Consider the following 17238-nt stretch of genomic DNA (forward strand, 5'->3'; position numbering starts at 1 on the left):
AGCTATCTTTTTGAACTGCGGCAGTCCACGTGCTATAGGTAAACCCATAATGCCCTTTGGTAGGAAATTCCAGGACTGATGTACTTCCAAGTCAGGATGGTGTGTGGCTGAGAGGAAAACCTGCAGACGGCCGCATTCAAACGTATCTGCTAAGTTTCCTGTTGGATGAAAATGGTTGTAGGTTTGGAAGGTGCCATTTAAGGATCTATGATGAAAGTCTACTGTGCATCTTGGAGATAGTACACACTTCTGGGTCTCAAAGTCAGCGGTGGAGTAAATGGTTGCTTGTGGATTTAGTGCCATTCAAGCGGGCTGCTTTGTCCTGGATGGTGTAAAATCTGAGTGTTTTTGAAGCTGCACCCATCCAGACAAGTGGGAAATACTCCATATTACTCCTGACTTGTCTCTTGAAGATAGTGGACAGGCTTTGGGGAGTCAGGTGGTGAGTTACTCACTGCAGTATTCCTAGCTTCTGATCTACTAGTGTGGCCAGTGTTTATGTAGAGAGCCCAGTTCAGTTTCAGGCCAATGGGAACACCTAGGTTATTGATAGTGGGGGGGATTCAGTGATGGTCACACCACTGAGTCAAAGAATGGGGATGAGATTATCTCTTAATGGTATTGGTCATTGCCTGGCATTTGTGCAGCGCAAACGTTACTTGCCATGTTTCAGCCCAGGCCCGGGTATTGTCCACCAATGTTTGTACTGATGTGCTAGGCTCATCCATCATTGAGGACAGGGAAATATGTGGATCTTCTCCTCCAGTAAGCAGTTTCATTTTCCACTACAATTCACGACTGAAAGTGGCAAGACTACAGAGCTTAGATCTGCTGCACTATTTCTGGTCATTGCTTGGATCTGCCTCTCTTATGCTGTTTGGTGGTTTCACCGGGTCTACACATTTTGATGTGGTTGATCCTGCTCCTGGCATGCTCTCCTGCACTCTTCATTGAACCGGGTTGATCCCCTGGCTTGATGGCAACCAGTGAGTGGGGGTTATGCCAGGCCATCAGTTTGCAGATTGTGCTGGAGTAGAGTTCTGCTGTTGTTGATGGCCCGCAGTGCCTCATGGATGCCCAGTCTTTAGTTGCTCGATCTGTTCAAAGTCTATCCCATTTAGCATAGTGATAATGCCACACAACACAATGGAAGGTATTTTCAAAGTGAACGTGGGACTTTTCATCCACAAGGACCATGCGATGGTCATTCTTACTGACACTGTGCATCTGGTAGATTGGTAAGGATGAGGTCAAGTATGTCCTTTCGATCCAACCAGCTCAATCAATAATGTTGCTGCGGAGCCATTCTTGGTGGTGAACACTGAAATCCCCTGCCCAGAGTACATTTTGAGCGTTTGCCATCCGCTGCACTTCCTCCAAGTGTGGTTCAATATGAAGGAGTACTGACTCATCAGCCAAGGGAGGATGGTATGTGGTCACCAGCAGGAGGTTTCCTTTCTCATATTTTACCTGACGCCATGAGCCTTCATGGGGTCCAGAGTTAATGTTGAAGACTCCAAAGGTAAGTCTCTGCCAAAGTATATCACTGTGCCACTACTACTGTTGGGTCTGCGCTGCTGGCGGACAAGACATAATCAGAGATAATAATAGTTTGGGACATTATCTATAAGATATAACTCTGTGAGTATGATGGGCTGTTACTTGACTAGTCTTTGAGGCAGCTCTTCCAGTTTTGGCAGTAGCCCCAGATGTTAGTCAGGAGATCTTTGCAGGGTTGACAGGGTTGTTTTTGCTGTTGTCGGTACCAGTGCCAAGGTTGATGCCGAGCCTTCCTCAAGTTTCATTTGTTTGTTAAGACTTTGTGGTGACTGATACAATGAGTGGCTTGCTAGGCCATTTCAGAGTGTAGTTAGAATTAAGCACATTGCTGCAAATCTGGGGTCGGGTAGGCCAAACCAGATGACAATGGCAGATCTCCTTTCCTGAAGGACATCAGTGAACTAGATGGGTTTTTCTGACAAACAACAATTGTTTCATGGTTATCAGTAGATTCTTAATTCCAAGATTTTTTTTAAAAATCATTTAACCCAGGTGAGTTTCTGGTTAAGAAGTCCAGCACTTTGTTCTTGCCTCCCTACTGCCACTACATTGTCACTGCAAAGCACTGAGGAGAATTTGAAATCAGAAATGAACATTGAAGGTGTTTAAAATTGCGAGAAGTTGTTTTCAATTCATGGACACTTTCTTTCAATGATCAGCAAAACACTATTTCTGAGCAGAAGTAACATTATCATCACTATTGTAAGAGCAATACCAGTTATTATGGCGGTACCTTTAAATCACACACTGGGATCATAAATGCCAGTCAGACATCTACTTGTCTTTGCACATCTTATCCAAAAAAGAAATCACATATGGTCATAGAACAGAGGCAAAGTCACTGCCTGAGACGTCTACAATTCAAAACTGTGTCTGGGAATGAATTAATTGCTCACATACTTGAAACCTTTAATTCTATTTGCCATGTTGGTAATAGCCAGGAGCAGCAGTTAAGGTCCCAAAGCACAGAATTCAAATATGCAATTTAAGCACGTGACCAAACTAATTCAGTTTCAAGGCATTATTTCTAACTACCTGGGGAGAAATCAGTCAGCAGTGGTTTTTAGTTTCTACAAGCACAATACAGTATTCATAATAAGTACATGGGTAGCACAGCAATTAGCAAAACATTACATCAGTTGTAGCAATTTTCCGAGTCTTAGTACAACTAATAGTCAATTGCCCCAGGCAGATATAATAATTATGGGTCATAATTACTGAATTACATGTCATCAACAGCAAATGTTCAATAATAAAATTATGCTGTATCACATGAAGAAGTATTCAATCAGCAGAGAGATCTTCAAAACACAAATACAGAGGCAATAATTTAAGAGTGAACTATGATAAAAATACAAAATTGAGGTTAACAATTTGTCACCACATACGATTAGGATGGCATAACAATTAAAGCACTGAATCAGGCCATTCAGCCGAACATGTCTCTGCTACACTGATTGACAAGGCATTTTTTCCACTCTATACCAACTAATATTTTTACTGCATCCTTGTTTTCTCCCACATACATGTACCAAGCTTCCTACTGACCGCCTCAATGCAACGCACCTCAGATGATTCCTTTTTCACATCCTAACTTCATTGCCTCAGTATTTGTACTTAGAAGATCTGTTTTAGATAATGCTTTCTATTTCCTTACTGGATCAATCAGGAATTATGTTATGATCACAAGTTTTGAATTCTGCCCACAAGTCAAAACATGAAAAATTTTGTAGGACTATTGACACCAGTCCATACAACTCAGATAGCCCATTCTAAAATGCTTAAAGTATACAAGACATCAAATTGAGTAAATTCAGTTCATTTGTCAATGAAACTTGGCAGTTATGGGAGTTCTCAGATTGTCCTTGAACCTTAACTCTACAAACATTTGGCAATCCATAATTCATTTCATGAAACCAAATAATTGTGCAATTACTACTGCAATAGTAATGCCAGTTATTATGGCAATACCAAATTAATGCCAGCTGATTGGTGTCATTTAGTGTTTTTTTAAACTTTGCTGCCTGAAAGACAACAGTTATGTTAAACATGGGTCACCTGAGTACAAAATACTGGGCGTATTGAAGGCATAACAATGCAATCATTACAGAAGTGTAACACTGCCAAGACGAATGTCCCAGGAAATGTGCTAGTAGCAGTAATAAGTTAAGCCATTTGGGCAAATTAGCCACTAAGCAAATTGAAATACTAACTGCAGCAGTTCTGTAACCAACCCTAAAGTCAGATGATTTCCTTCATCAGCATGATTTTTTTTCCCCTCCGTGAACGGTCATGTAAATGCACTAACAACTCAAAGCAATAGTTAGATATTTCAGGAATAAAGGCTTTTCAATACTTCCAAGAATTCTTCATAACTCAAATTTTTAAGTCCCATTATGAGCTTATCTATATAGTTTTTTTTATAGTGAGTTATTCATTTTTGGACAATCATACTTTAGGGTATATTAAAAGGTGGGTTGGGGCATTAGTAAGTGTAAAGAGGAAACATTTTGGGGCTAATATGTGACACATTTGTGTGACAGATTTATTCTGCTCTTTGTAATTTTCTGATCATCTAGGGGAGAATATTGTTCCTTTTATACATATGGAGATTTAATAGAAGTTATACTAAATGTTTTTCAAACATTTTGTTTTTAAAATGCCACGTCTCATGACTTTATTTCTCTACAATGGGCTGCTACTGAACATTAAGTGAAGTTATTGTACAAGGGCAAGCATTTCTATCGCAAACAGCATTTCTCTGTTCTATTTTTAAAACTGTATTTTTCTACCATATTGCTCCTCACCAGCCTCTCACCTGAAGCTTTCCACTTGTGGTCACCATTTCAGACGCGTGGATGTCCAACATCCATTTGTGCATATCCCAGCAAAAAACGTAAGGCAGATTCGGAACAGAATCTAAGCTAAATTTGCTTTCAGATGTCAGAGTAACATATCCAACAATATGGTTCAAATGAGTACATTTCAAAAAGGAGACAGAAATGGATGGCACAGAGGCTCAGTGGTTTTCCTCCGGGTGCTCCGGTTTCCTCCCACAATCCAAAGATGTGCAGGTTATGCTAAACTGTCCATAGTGTTAGGTAAATTAGTCATGGTAAATACAGGGTAGGGGAATGGGTCTGGGTGGGTTACTCTTCGGAGGGTCGGTGTGGACTTGTTGGGCCAAAGGGCCGGTTTCCATAATGTGGGGTATCTAATCTAAAAGTGTTCAAAATGGAAGAGACTTACAAAGCTTTAAAGGTGAGCCAAACAAATCGTTGAAGGACATACGAATGTGCAGGCCCTTAGTGGAAAAGTCTCCCTACATGCATGAATGAGCACACACAAGTACTTACTTGCTCGGAGGACGGATGGCGTGACCTCAATCTCACTTGACGCTTGATATGGCTGGAATGCAGACAAGGAGTTTGGTGCAGGCTCACTGCCAAATATCTCTGGGCTTTGAGTACCAGTTGAACTGGCACTTGTACCATCACCACCATGGTGTGGCTCTTGCTCTTCAAAAATAGCAACAAGCTGCAGAGGACAAAAAGAAAGAAAGTTGAAGATTAAACCCACTGTGTTGCCTTTAATGCATGTTAAAGTACTGCCCACCCCAAGCAACCAGCATATAGCCACCCAGTAGCTTGTCTTCAATTTTTGCCAAGAGCAGACTACTGATTTACACCAGATTTTGCTTTCTTGCTTCAGAGCACAATTTGACAATTATGACACATTTCTTTGATCATTACTATTGTAATGACAACTTACTTGGGAGTACTTATTGAATCCTAATTTAAGAACTGTATCAGCAACAGAACATTTATGTTGCAATTTTTGTGTCACAGGAATAAAGCAAATAATTTTAGTACTATTTTGTCTGATGCACAAGCATGCTTTTGCTGCACTTTTTACAGACCTAATTAAACAACGTCACAACTAAAAAGAAATGGCTATTGACCACACTAAATTCATAATAAAAATGATCCATGAGCCAAATCCAAAGGCCCTCTGACATTGGGCATCATCAATAAAGTCAGACACAGGGCTGGAGGGGAGTGGACAGTCAAAAGTGCTTAAGTGGCAAGAAACCTTTCCTAAATGTGAACAATTTACTACAAAATCTCAACCAACAGCTGGTTTCTAGCATTTGCTTTTCAAACAATAACAGTCAGCTGAAAGGGATTTAAATCGAACTTAGGCAGTGTCTCAAGAACCTTGCATGCCGTTAGCCATAACTACAATGATTCAATCATCATTTTGTACAGCAGTAATTAACACCGAAGTTACAGAAAGAACAAGGCGCTTCTCATTGAAGACCAGTTTTTCAATCTGATTCAATCACATCTGCTAAATTGGATGAATCACTGATGTGATGACTGCAGGGTTAGTCCTCCTTTTCATAAGTGTACTTCAAACAGTATCATAACTCATTCGTTGAACGAGCAGCAGCACACTGAAAGCAGGGCAGTTGTCCCATACCCCTTGCATCGATGGAAAGCAGGTTTTAGATCAGACATGCAGAAGCACACAGGCTTAACTAAGCCAAGTGCACGGCAACTTTGAATTGGACCCCATCAAAACGGCTCAAAAGATGCAGTGAACAGCCACTTGACTAATGGAAGAACAGCACCCAGCTCTTCTGCACTTCAGAATATATCTCCTGGTGGTCCATTGCTCGAGATAAAGTGTTGATCGTGTGCACAGTAAGTAGTTTGTGAAGATTAAAACATTGCACTGGCATTTCAGCTGCTGGACCTGGGTTACAGCATGCATTGACATGGTAGGATCTGTCCATCACTCCAACAAGAACAGCTGCAGGTTGGCTTTCAGCCATCCAGAAAAAATGTTTACATTGCCACAATCTACAGCAACACTGCTCTGCATGCACTAAATATGTCCACAAGAGCTCTCTGCTGAGACAGAAGGAAAGAGAATACCCCTGTTCACCAGCCAGTTCAGCAGTGTGAACGGAAAACAGGCAAGGAGAACACAAGCACAGTTTTTTAAAGTCAGGTTCGGTACCACAGTGCGTTCACATGCCGTACAATGTATTTCATTTCCTACACCAGGATTCAAACCCAACTCCCATTGCCTGTTCGGCATTTAGCATTCAGGAAAAATCATTTGCATTACACTAATCTTAATGTAAACATGGCCCCCATGAACAAATTAGACAAGTCTGTTGCTGAACTTCAGAACAGTACAAAAATGCAAAGTGCTGGCAAAACTCAGCAGGTCTGGCAGCATGTGTGGGAAGAAAGAGCCAATACTTTAAGTCTAGCAATTTTTCATCAGATGGAATCAGGCTGTATCACAGGGGATGGCCTCGAGGGAATGCTGACAAGGAGGGGAGGATCTTGGTAGTGGCATCACACTGGATGTAGTGGAAATGGTGGACAACAGTCCTTTAAATGCTGAGGCTGATGGGTAGTAGGTGAGGACCATCAGGCAGGTCTTATTGATGTTGTAGGAGGAAAGAGATGGGATCCGAGCAGAAATGGGCTTTTCACGGCATTGTTTTTGTGGGGCTGGGGGTTGCACATTTGGATTGGAACAAGGAATGTTCCAATTACCCCCCACAAAAAAAACTGACTTATCTCGGGCCCACGTGGGTACCTTTGACCTGAATGAATGTGAGAGAAGTTTAGGGAGAAGTTGTTCAAAGTGAGGGTGAGCTTGGCCAGGCAGAGGAGGGTGGTGGAAGGGAACAGACCGGGTCGTCTTTCTGGGAAAGAGTGGAGGAGCATGAGACCATCCTGTTGGAGAATGGACATGTAAAGGGGATGGCACGTCCATGGTTAAGAGGTAACAGCTGGAGAATCATAGAATCCGCACAGTGTGGAAACAGGTCCTTCGGCCCAACAAGTCTACACCGACCCTCCAAAGAGTAACCCACCCAGACCCATTTCTCTACCTTATTATCCTATATTTACCCCTGACTAAATGCACCTAACCTACACTTCCCTGAACACTATGGGCAATTTAGCATGGCCAATTCACCTAACCTGCACATCTTTGGATTATGGGAGGAAACCGGAGCACCCAGAGAAACCCACACAGACACTGGGAGAACGTGCAAACTCCACACAGACAGTCGCCCAAAGCTGGAATCGAACCCAGGTCCCTGGTGTTGTGAGGCAGCAGTGCTAACCACTGAGCCACCATACCGCTCCAGGAGCCCGTGAATGGGAAATTCTGAAGAAGGCATCAGAAGATTTATGTTGGGGTGGGGGGGGGGGGGGGAGGCTGAACAATGGCAGGGAAACAAATTGGAGTCAAGGTAGGAATAGATAAGCTCTGAGGGGCAGGAACAAGTATAAACAATGGGTCAGCCCAGGCAGTCATGTTTGTGGAAATTGGGAAGGAGGTAGAAGCAGGCTGTACAGGATTGGGGAACTATAAACTGGGAGGCTGTCAGGCAGGGGGGGGGGGGGGGGGGGGGGGAGAGAAGAGATTAGATGAGATTGGTGACAGTTATGAACACAACAGTGTGATGCTCAATGATGGGGTCACAGTCGAGAGAGAGAGAGGAGGTGGTATCCGAGGCCTGGAGCTTGGCCTCTGCAATGCAGAGATCAGTCTGCCAGATGACAACAGCACCACCACCCTTGACAGCAGGCTGGATGACAAAGTCAGGCCAGAATCTGAGAGCATGTGCTGCAGTCAGCTCAGAGTGAGTCAGATTTGAATGGCTAAGAAATGAAGGCAACCAATGTCACATTGCCAGTTCTCAATGAACAGGATGACTGCAGGTGAAAGGCCAGAGAGAGGGGTGCAGGTGGGGGAAACTGCTGGAAATGGATGAAGGGATCTCTGGGAGAGTGAAAGGACTCCTGTCCAAAGAAGCAGGTAGGGAAGTGGAGGTGATGGAAAAAGCTTTCAACATCATGCCCTAAATTTATTGAGCTGAAGGGGTACAGAAGGGCAAAACTAAGATGTTACTGATTACAGAATGTTCAGCATCAGACAGTGGAAGTTCAGAAGAAATAGCAAATACTTGAAAAAAGCTGGGATCAGGAGAAAGGATGTAGTCTGAGGGAGTGGAGGGCAGGGAGGTTCCACAGGTGTGTGGATATCTCGGAGCTGTTGCAGCTTGCGTTGCTTAATGCCTGAAAAGGACGAGAAATATTTCCTTGTTAGAAATGAAGTGGAACTGGGAGCAGGACAGCTCTGAGACAGCGTGAGCTGAGAAGTCCAAGTGTGTGCATTTGGCTGTGCACAGCACTGAGTGCGGATCAACATTGAGTTCAGTAACTTTAGAGCTTGATTCCATCCTTCCATGTTTTTTACCCAGCCACTTATCCGGTCTTGTTATAGTCACATATTCCTCCTCTCCCTCGTCAGCTTTTCTCAAGGACCATTCCCTCCTGGACACCCTGGTTCACTTTTCCTTCACCCCCAACAATTCCCCACAGCCCCAAGACACCTTGCACTGCAACCGCAGATGGTGCAACACCTGGCTGTTTACCTCCTCCCACCTCTGCAACCAAGGGCCCAAACACACCTTCCAGGTGAAACAGCTCTTTACCTGCCCTTCACACAATTGCATTTGCCGCACACAATGTGGTCTCCTCCACATTGGGGAAATGAAGCATAGACTGGGTGACTGCTTTGCAGAACACCTACGTTCTGTCCACAAAAAGGCCATGAGCTTCCCGTTGCCTGCCACTTCAACACACCACCCTGTTCCCTGGACATCTGTGTTTCAGGCTTGCTGCCGTGCTCCAGTAAAGCTCAGCACAAACTGGAAGAACAGCACCTCATATCCCACTTGAGAACCCTGTACTCTTCTGGTCTTGATATCAATTTCAACAACTTTATGGCTTGAGCTCTCTCTCTCTCTCTCTGGGCTCCATCGTCACCTATCCAATCACCCTCTTCCTGCCATCACCCAACTTGCCTTCAGCAAAAATTTCAGAGTATTTCTGAGCTGCTGCCAGTCCTGAAAAGTCACTGGACTCAAAACTTTAACCCTGTTTTGTTCCTACACATGCTGCCACACCTGCTGAGTTTTGCCAGCAATGTCTGTTTTTATTTCAGATCTCCAACATCAGTTTTATTTCAGAATAGTATAATGGGGTCACTTGCTGCTCAGTCTCAAGACAGAGCTGAAAATATGTTGCTGGAAAAGCGCAGGTCAGGCAGCATCCAAGGAGCAGGAGAATCGACGTTTCGGGCATAAGCCCTTCTTCAGGAATCAGATAACAAAGACCAGCAGAAAATCAACTGAAAGCCCCAGTTCAAAATATATTTTGGCCAAAATAAGAAAATTAGGATATTTTTAATAGCTTACAATTCAAAGTTTGTGAGAAGATTTGTATCTCGGGGGCTCGTTGTTGTGGTTCTGTTCGCCGAGCTGGGAATTTGTGTTGCAGACATTTCGTCCCCTAACTCGGTGACATCCTCAGTGCTTGGGAGCCTCCTGTGAAATGCTTCTGTGATCTTTCCTCTGGCATTTATAGTGGTTTGAATCTGCCGCTTCCGGTTGTCAGTTCCAGCTGTCCGCTGCAGTGGTCGGTATATTGGGTCCAGGTCGATGTGCTTATTGATTGAATCTGTGGATGAGTGCCATGCCTCTAGGAATTCCCTGGCTGTTCTCTGTTTGGCTTGTCCTATAATAGTAGTGTTGTCCCAGTCGAATTCATGTTGCTCATCATCGGCGTGTGTGGCTACTCAGGATAGCTGGTCGTGTCGTTTCGTGGCTAGTTGGTGTTCCTGGATGCGGATCGTTAGCTGTCTTGCTGTTTGTCCTATGTAGTGTTTTGTGCAGTCCTTGCATGGGATTTTGTACACTACATTGGTTTTGCTCATGCTGGGTATAGGGTCCTTTGTTCTGGTGTGTTGTTGTCTGAGAGTGGCTGTTGGTTTGTGTGCTGTTATGAGTCCTAGTGGTCGCAGTAGTCTGGCTGTCAGTTCGGAAATGCTCTTGATGTCTGGTAGTGTGGCTAGTCCTTTGGGTTGCGACATGTCCTCGTTCCGTTGTCTTTCCCTTAGGCATCTGTTGATAAAATTGCGCGGGTATCAGTTTTTTGCGAATACATTGTAGAGGTGTTCTTCTTCCTCTTTTTGCAGTTTTGGTGGACTGCAGTGTGTTGTGGCTCTTTTGAATAGTGTCTTGATGCAACGTCTTTTGTGTGTGTTGTGGCGGTTGCTTTCGTAGTTCAGGACTTGGTCTGTGTGTGTGGCTTTCCTGTATACCTTTGTGGTGAATTCTCCGTTCGGTGTTCTCTGTACCATCACGTCTAGGAATGGGAGTTAGTTGTCCTTTTCTTCCTCTCTCGTGAATCAGATTTCCTTTGAGTGTGGCGATGATGATCCGGTGTGTGTTCTCTATTTCTGTGTTTTTAATGATTACAAAAGTGTCATCCACATATCTGACCTAGAGTTTGGGTTGAATTTGCGGTAAGACTGTTTGTTCTAATCTTTGCATTACCGCTTCTGCTATGAGTCCAGAGATGGGTAAGCCGTTGATTTGTTCATATATTTGGTTGTTGAATGTGAAGTGTGTTGTGAGGCACAGGTCCAGTTGTTTGAGTAAACCATAGAACATAGAAAAATACAGCGCAGTACAGGCCCTTTGGCCCTCGATGTTGCGCTGATCCAAGCCCACCTAACCTAAACTACCCACTATCCTCCATATGCCTATCCAATGCCTGTTTAAATGCCCATAAAGAGGGAGAGTCCACCACTGCTACTGGCAGGGCATTCCATGAACTCATGACGCGCTGAGTAAAGAATCTACCCCTAACATCTGTCCTATACCTACCACCCCTTAATTTAAAGCTATGCCCCCTCGTAATAGCTGACTCCATACGTGGAAAGAGGTTCTCATGGTCAACCCTATCTAAACCCCTAATCATCTTGTACACCTTTATCAAGTCACCCCTAAACCTTCTTTTCTCCAATGAAAACAGCCCCAAGTGCCTCAGCCTTTCCTCATACGATCTTCCTACCATACCAGGCAACATTCTGGTAAACCTCCTCTGCACCCGTTCCAGTGCCTCCACATCCTTCCTATAGTATGGCGACCAAAACTGCACACAATATTCCAGATGCGGCCGCACCAGAGTCTTATACAACTGCAACATGACCTCAGGGCTCCGGAACTCAGTTCCTCTACCAATAAAAGCCAGTACGCCATATGCCTTCTTCACCACACTATTTACCTGGGTGGCAACTTTCAGAGATCTGTGTACATGGACACCAAGATCCCTCTGCTCATCCGCACTACCAAGTATCCGACCATTAGCCCAGTACCCTGTCTTTTTGTTACTCTTACCAAAGTGAATTACCTCACACTTGCCTACATTGAACTCCATTTGCCACCTTTCTGCCCAGCTCTGCAACTTATCTATATCCCGCTGTAACCTGACACATCCTTCCTCACTGTCAACAACTCCACCGACTTTCGCATCATCCGCAAACTTGCTCACCCAACCTTCTAGCCCCCCCTCCAGGTCATTTATAAAAATGACAAACAGCAATGGTCCCAAAACAGATCCTTGCGGAACACTGCTAGCAACTGCACTCCAAGATGAACCTTTCCCATCAATACTACCCTCTGTCTTCTTCCAGCCAGCCAATTCCTAATCCAAACTTCCAACTCACCCTCAATGCCATACCTCCGTATTTTTTGCAGTAGCCTACCATGGGAAACCTTATCAAACGCCTTACTAAAATCCATATACACAACATCTACCGCTTTACCCTCGTCTACCTCCTTTGTCACCTTCTCAAAGAATTCAATAAGGTTTGTGAGGCACGACCTGCCCTTCACAAAACCATGCTGACTATCCTTGATCACATTATTCCTATCCAGATGTTCATTAATCCTATCCCTTACAATTCTCTCTAAGACTTTGCCCACAACAGAAGTGAGACTCACCGGCCTATAGTTACTAGGGTTATCCCTACTCCCCTTCTTGAACAAGGGAACCACATTTGCTATCCTCCAGTCTACGGGCACTATTCCTGTAGACAACGAGGACATAAAAATCAAGGCCAATGGCTCTGCAATCTCCTCCCTTGCTTCCCTATCAACTCTTTGTTGATAGGTTCAACGTCCTGTTGTCTGTTCTGTATGTCCAGCAGGTTGGCTATTGTTTCTCTGGCTAGGGTTTTGTCGATAGAGGTGAACATTGCCGTAACATCGAATGAGACCATGGTTTCTTCCTTGTCTATGTGTATATTTCTGATGACGTCCAAGAATTCCTGTGTTGATTGTATAGAGTGTCTGGATCCGCTGATCAGGTGTTTCAGTTTCTGTAGTTCTTTAGCCAGTTTGTGTCATGGTGTCCCTGGTAGTGATAATATGGGTCTGAGCAGGATGTTTGGTTTGTACACTTTAGGTAGTCCATAGAATCTGGAGGTGTTGTTGCTTTCAGGTTTCATTCTTTGTAGGTCAAACCTGGTTAGCTGTCCGTTTTTTTGTAGGTTCCTCCGTGTGTTGTTTATCCTATTGGTGAACTGTGGGATGGGGTCAAACTCCCTCTTTTGGTAGGTGTTGGTATCTGCAAGTAGTTGATGCGCTTTTTGGATGTAGTCTGCTTTGTCATTTTGCCTTTGTCTGCTGGTAGTATGATTATGTTCTTCTCGTTTCTTAGTGATTTCAGTGCTTCCCTCTCCTTGGTGTTGAGGTTATGTGTTTGTCTTTTCCTTGTTATCAGAGGTACGATACTTTGTCTCACTGTTTGTTATGTCTCTTCTGTCAGTCCATTGTTCCTGAGTGTGCATTCTCGTGCTGTTTGGAAGTCTGCTTACAATGCAGGAGAAAATGACTGCCCAACCTGAGCTTATTATAGAGTATTTCTCTTGCTCTATTTAAAATTACGATGCCAAAATCCAATTCCTTGGAGTTTGCATCTGGCATGTTTGTGGTGAATTTGCTATCGACTGGCAGTAACCTAGCAAACCCTCATCTATAGAAAGCAAATGTTGGGAGCCACCTCAGAAACCAAACTGAGGAAGGATCAGTACAAGGAATGCTGTAGTTTGGCAAGTCTTGGGAGTTGCCTGACTGGATCTGAAGCTAATTAATATTAATTTAATGCAACGAATTGGTCAATACACTCTGTGATGTCAACAAATTCCTTCATCCAGTTTATGGCATGAATCAGTCAGACACAAGGCCTGCAGAACTGCATACATTTCCCTCGTGGTTTAAACTTCATGCTTAATTCCATTGGATTATGAGCTACTATACCATGCCACAGTGCCCAAAGCTATTAAAGCCACCATTGCTTTGAGGTTTGACTCAATTTCCTTTCTCCGATTATTTGCACCAAGCACAGTTTGAGACTCTTTCTACAATCCCTCATGTCAACATCTCCTTTCACATATTCCCTTTGATCTTGTAAAATTTGGCACAGATCTAATTGCTCAATTGCATTAACGTTTCCCCATTAATGTTTAAGCAGTGTCCTTGATGAGTTTTATGAGATTTAGAATATACAAAGGCTGGTTGAAATGTAGCAATTGTGAGGGTATTGAGAGTGTAACCACCTTTTGTGTCCGTGACTCCAGACTGTAGTTTTGTTCTGAACTTTCCAATTCATCATAAATTTGCACAAATTTGCACAGATTCATTTACTTAAATTATGACAATGCCAGTTAATTTTAATGTTGCCTCCTTAAAATCATGTTTTCCTATCAAAAGAGTAGTTTCCTTTAAGTTATGCAGCACACAGTATATATTGCATACCTGAACTTACATCTAAAACAGTTGGATTTTCTTGACACCAGCACCCCCATTCTGTGGCAATTTCTCACTCCTCCTTACATCCCTCCCCCCCACTTCCCACAGCTTTCCCTCATTAAATTAAAAAATGTTGAAAACAAAGGCATCAATGAGATACTGACATTCTTTCAATGGTCTGTGTTAACTGTATTTATATGGCACCTCTTAATTATAACAATCAAGTCCAAGGCACTTCAGAGATGTAATTAGACACTGACCCAAAGGAAGAGACATCAGCAGCAGGGCTGGCCAAATTACTTGTCAAAGAATTGGATTTTGTCAAGGGTGTCGAGTGTGTGTGTGTGTGTGTGTGTGTGTGTGTGTGTGTGTGTGTGTGTGTGTGTGTGTGTGTGTGTGTGTGTGTGTGTGTGTGTGTGTGTGTGAGTGAGAGTGAGAGTGAGAGTGAGAGAGAGAGAGAGTGAGAGTGAGAGTGAGAGTGTGAGTGTGAGTGTGTGTGTGTGTGTGTGTGTGTGTGTAGGGGGGGGAATTTGGTGAAGGGGGAGCCAGCGAGGCAGAAGAGTTGGGAAAGGGTATGTCAAAAAATGTATACAGACGAACCATGATTATCCGAACAAGATGAGCGGACAGTATTTCATTCAAGTAATTGATTATTCAATTAATTGATTCAATGCCTCTCCTCTGGGGTTCTGAGTTTTCTGAAGTTTCCTTTTTCCTTGCTCTGCCCTGCCATGCTCCCTCTCGCTATCTCAGGGTTTGTTTCTGAGCAGAGACACCCTTGTCTGTAAGGGACCTGCAGCATTGCTGAAGCCTCCCCCCACCCCAGCACTTGAATGGGATTGACACAGCGAGCACTTGCTAAGTCTGTTCCCCGCTCAGGAGCACAGGCAACAGCACACCATGCGCGAGCACTCGCTCCAATCCACCCAACATCCGCTCCCCCCAGGTCCCCCATCTGCCCCCAACTGCGTCCAGCCCTCACCCCGTCAGCTCGCATCCTGGAGCAGCCACTCTGGACACCAACAGCAAGACTGATGTGGTTTTTGGTGGTGGTGGTGATTGGGGGGCGGCGGCACGTGGCGCGTCTCAAAATAGCACACACTTGTTACTGCTACTTTTTGACAAGTTCAGGACAATGTTGGAGAGACTATCTGGGGAGTGGGGGGGGGGTGTTAAGGGTACACCCCTGTGTAGAACTCTAGGGAAATTGGACGGTGTGAGAGAGAGGGAGAGAGAGAGGGAGGGAGAGAGAGAGGGAGGGAGAGAGAGAGGGAGGGAGAGAGAGAGGGAGGGAGAGAGAGAGAGAGGGAGGGAGGGAGAGAGGGAGGGAGGGAGGGAGGGAGGGAGAGAGAGAGGGAGGGAGGGAGAGAGAGAGGGAGAGGGAGAGGGAGAGAGAGAGAGAGGGAGAGAGAGAGAGAGAGAGAGAGAGAGAGAGAGAGAGAGAGAGAGAGAGAGAGAGAGAGAGTGGGAGAGAGAGAGGTCAGTCATTTGGAGACAGTGCCTGGGCTCCCATCGATGTCCAGGACTGTTCTCAGCAGCATTTCAGTAAGCCAGATTAATTTTTAATACTTGTTAACCAAAGACGCGATCAGTGTTGGTAACACCTCTTTGATGTAATGTTTCTATCGGGATCTTGAGATCTTCTTCGGATAATCTGAAATTCGGTAATTAATATTCAGATAATCGAGGTTCTTCTGTACTGTGACAACATAGTGATGGTACAGTGACTCAGTGGTTAGTATAGCTGCCTCACAGCGCCAGGGACCTGGATTCAATTCCACCCTCAAGCAAATATCTGTGTGGAGTTCACACATTCTCACTATGGAGTGGAATGTGTGGAATTCCACTGCGTAGAATTCCTCCAGGTGCTCCAGTTTCCTCTCGCAGTCCAAAGATTTGCAGGTTAGGGTGGGTTGACCATGCTAAATTGCCCACGGTGGCCAGGGATGTGCAGGCTAAGTGAATTAGCTATGGGGAATCCAGGGTTACAGGCATGGCGTCAGACCTGGCTCTGGGTGGGATGCCCTTCAGAGGGTCAGTGTGGACTCAATGGGCCAAATGGCCTGCTTCCACACGAGGGATTCTATTCTGTTATCTTCTGGAATGGAGATCATTGCTCAACTTCCCCAGTCATATCTGGAGACTGTACTGCTGCAAGTAACTGGGATTAATTCATACCAATACACTCCAGAATTTAGCAGGAGTAACAAGAGCAAAATGTTAGTTTTTCCCATTCATTCCCCTTTAAATGTGACTGAAATCTGTAGATTTTGCTCAAAAGCAGATCTCCATGTTATGGTCTGTCAGTTGCTGCCCCATCACAGATCACTCTCTTAACCAAGTGAACAAAATGCTGCAGATGCTGGAGATATGAAAAAAAAAGCTGTGGATGTGAGAGAGAGAGAGAGAGCGCTCACGAGAAGTCTAATATAACACTTACTTGGAAATTCCCAGTTCTATCACGAGTGCAAATTCACAACAGAAAAAGAACACACTTAGAGTCACAGAGATGTACAGCATCTCTGTGACTCTAAGATGTACAGCATCCCCCCCCCCACCCCCCACCCCGGTCCCCAGCATTCCAGATACCAGTCTTCAGCCAATTCAATTCACTCCATGATTTTAGAAATGGTTGGAGACACTAGATACTGCGAAGGCTATGGGGCCGGACAACATTCTGGTGATAGTATTGAAGATTAGTGCTCCACAACTTGCTGCTCCCTTAGCCAAGCCGTTCCAGTACAGTTCCAACACTGGCTTCTACCCAACAATGTGGAAAATTACCCAGGAATGCCCTGTACATAAAAAGCAAGACAAATCCACTCTGGCCAATTACCATCCCATCAGTCTACTCTTGATTATCAGTAAAACAAACAATGGAAGGGGTCATCAACAGTGCTATCAAGCAGCACCCGCTCGGCAATCACCTGCTCAATGATGCCCAGTTTGGGTTTCACCAGGGTGCTCAGCTCCTGATCTCT

The 17238-nt window shown here is 44.4% G+C and overlaps 1 protein-coding gene across 5 annotated transcripts in view; it reads right to left on the reverse strand.

Moving 5' to 3' along the window:
- Positions 1 to 17238, reverse strand: part of pard3aa (par-3 family cell polarity regulator alpha, a) — an 858224-nt gene that overhangs the window by 494698 nt on the left and 346288 nt on the right. For all 5 annotated transcript variants that reach the window (XM_043690628.2, XM_043690626.2, XM_043690630.2 and 2 more), the window contains exon 3: positions 4917 to 5097. In XM_043690628.2, the coding sequence (XP_043546563.2) occupies positions 4917 to 5097 (181 nt within the window). The remainder of the gene's footprint in view (positions 1 to 4916; positions 5098 to 17238) is intronic.

The sequence above is a fragment of the Chiloscyllium plagiosum genome, unplaced genomic scaffold (assembly GCF_037043375.1).
Source record: "Chiloscyllium plagiosum isolate Xiang-an unplaced genomic scaffold, Cpla_swu_hap1 HiC_scaffold_5, whole genome shotgun sequence".
In the NCBI taxonomy this organism is placed as follows: Eukaryota; Metazoa; Chordata; class Chondrichthyes; order Orectolobiformes; family Hemiscylliidae; genus Chiloscyllium; species Chiloscyllium plagiosum.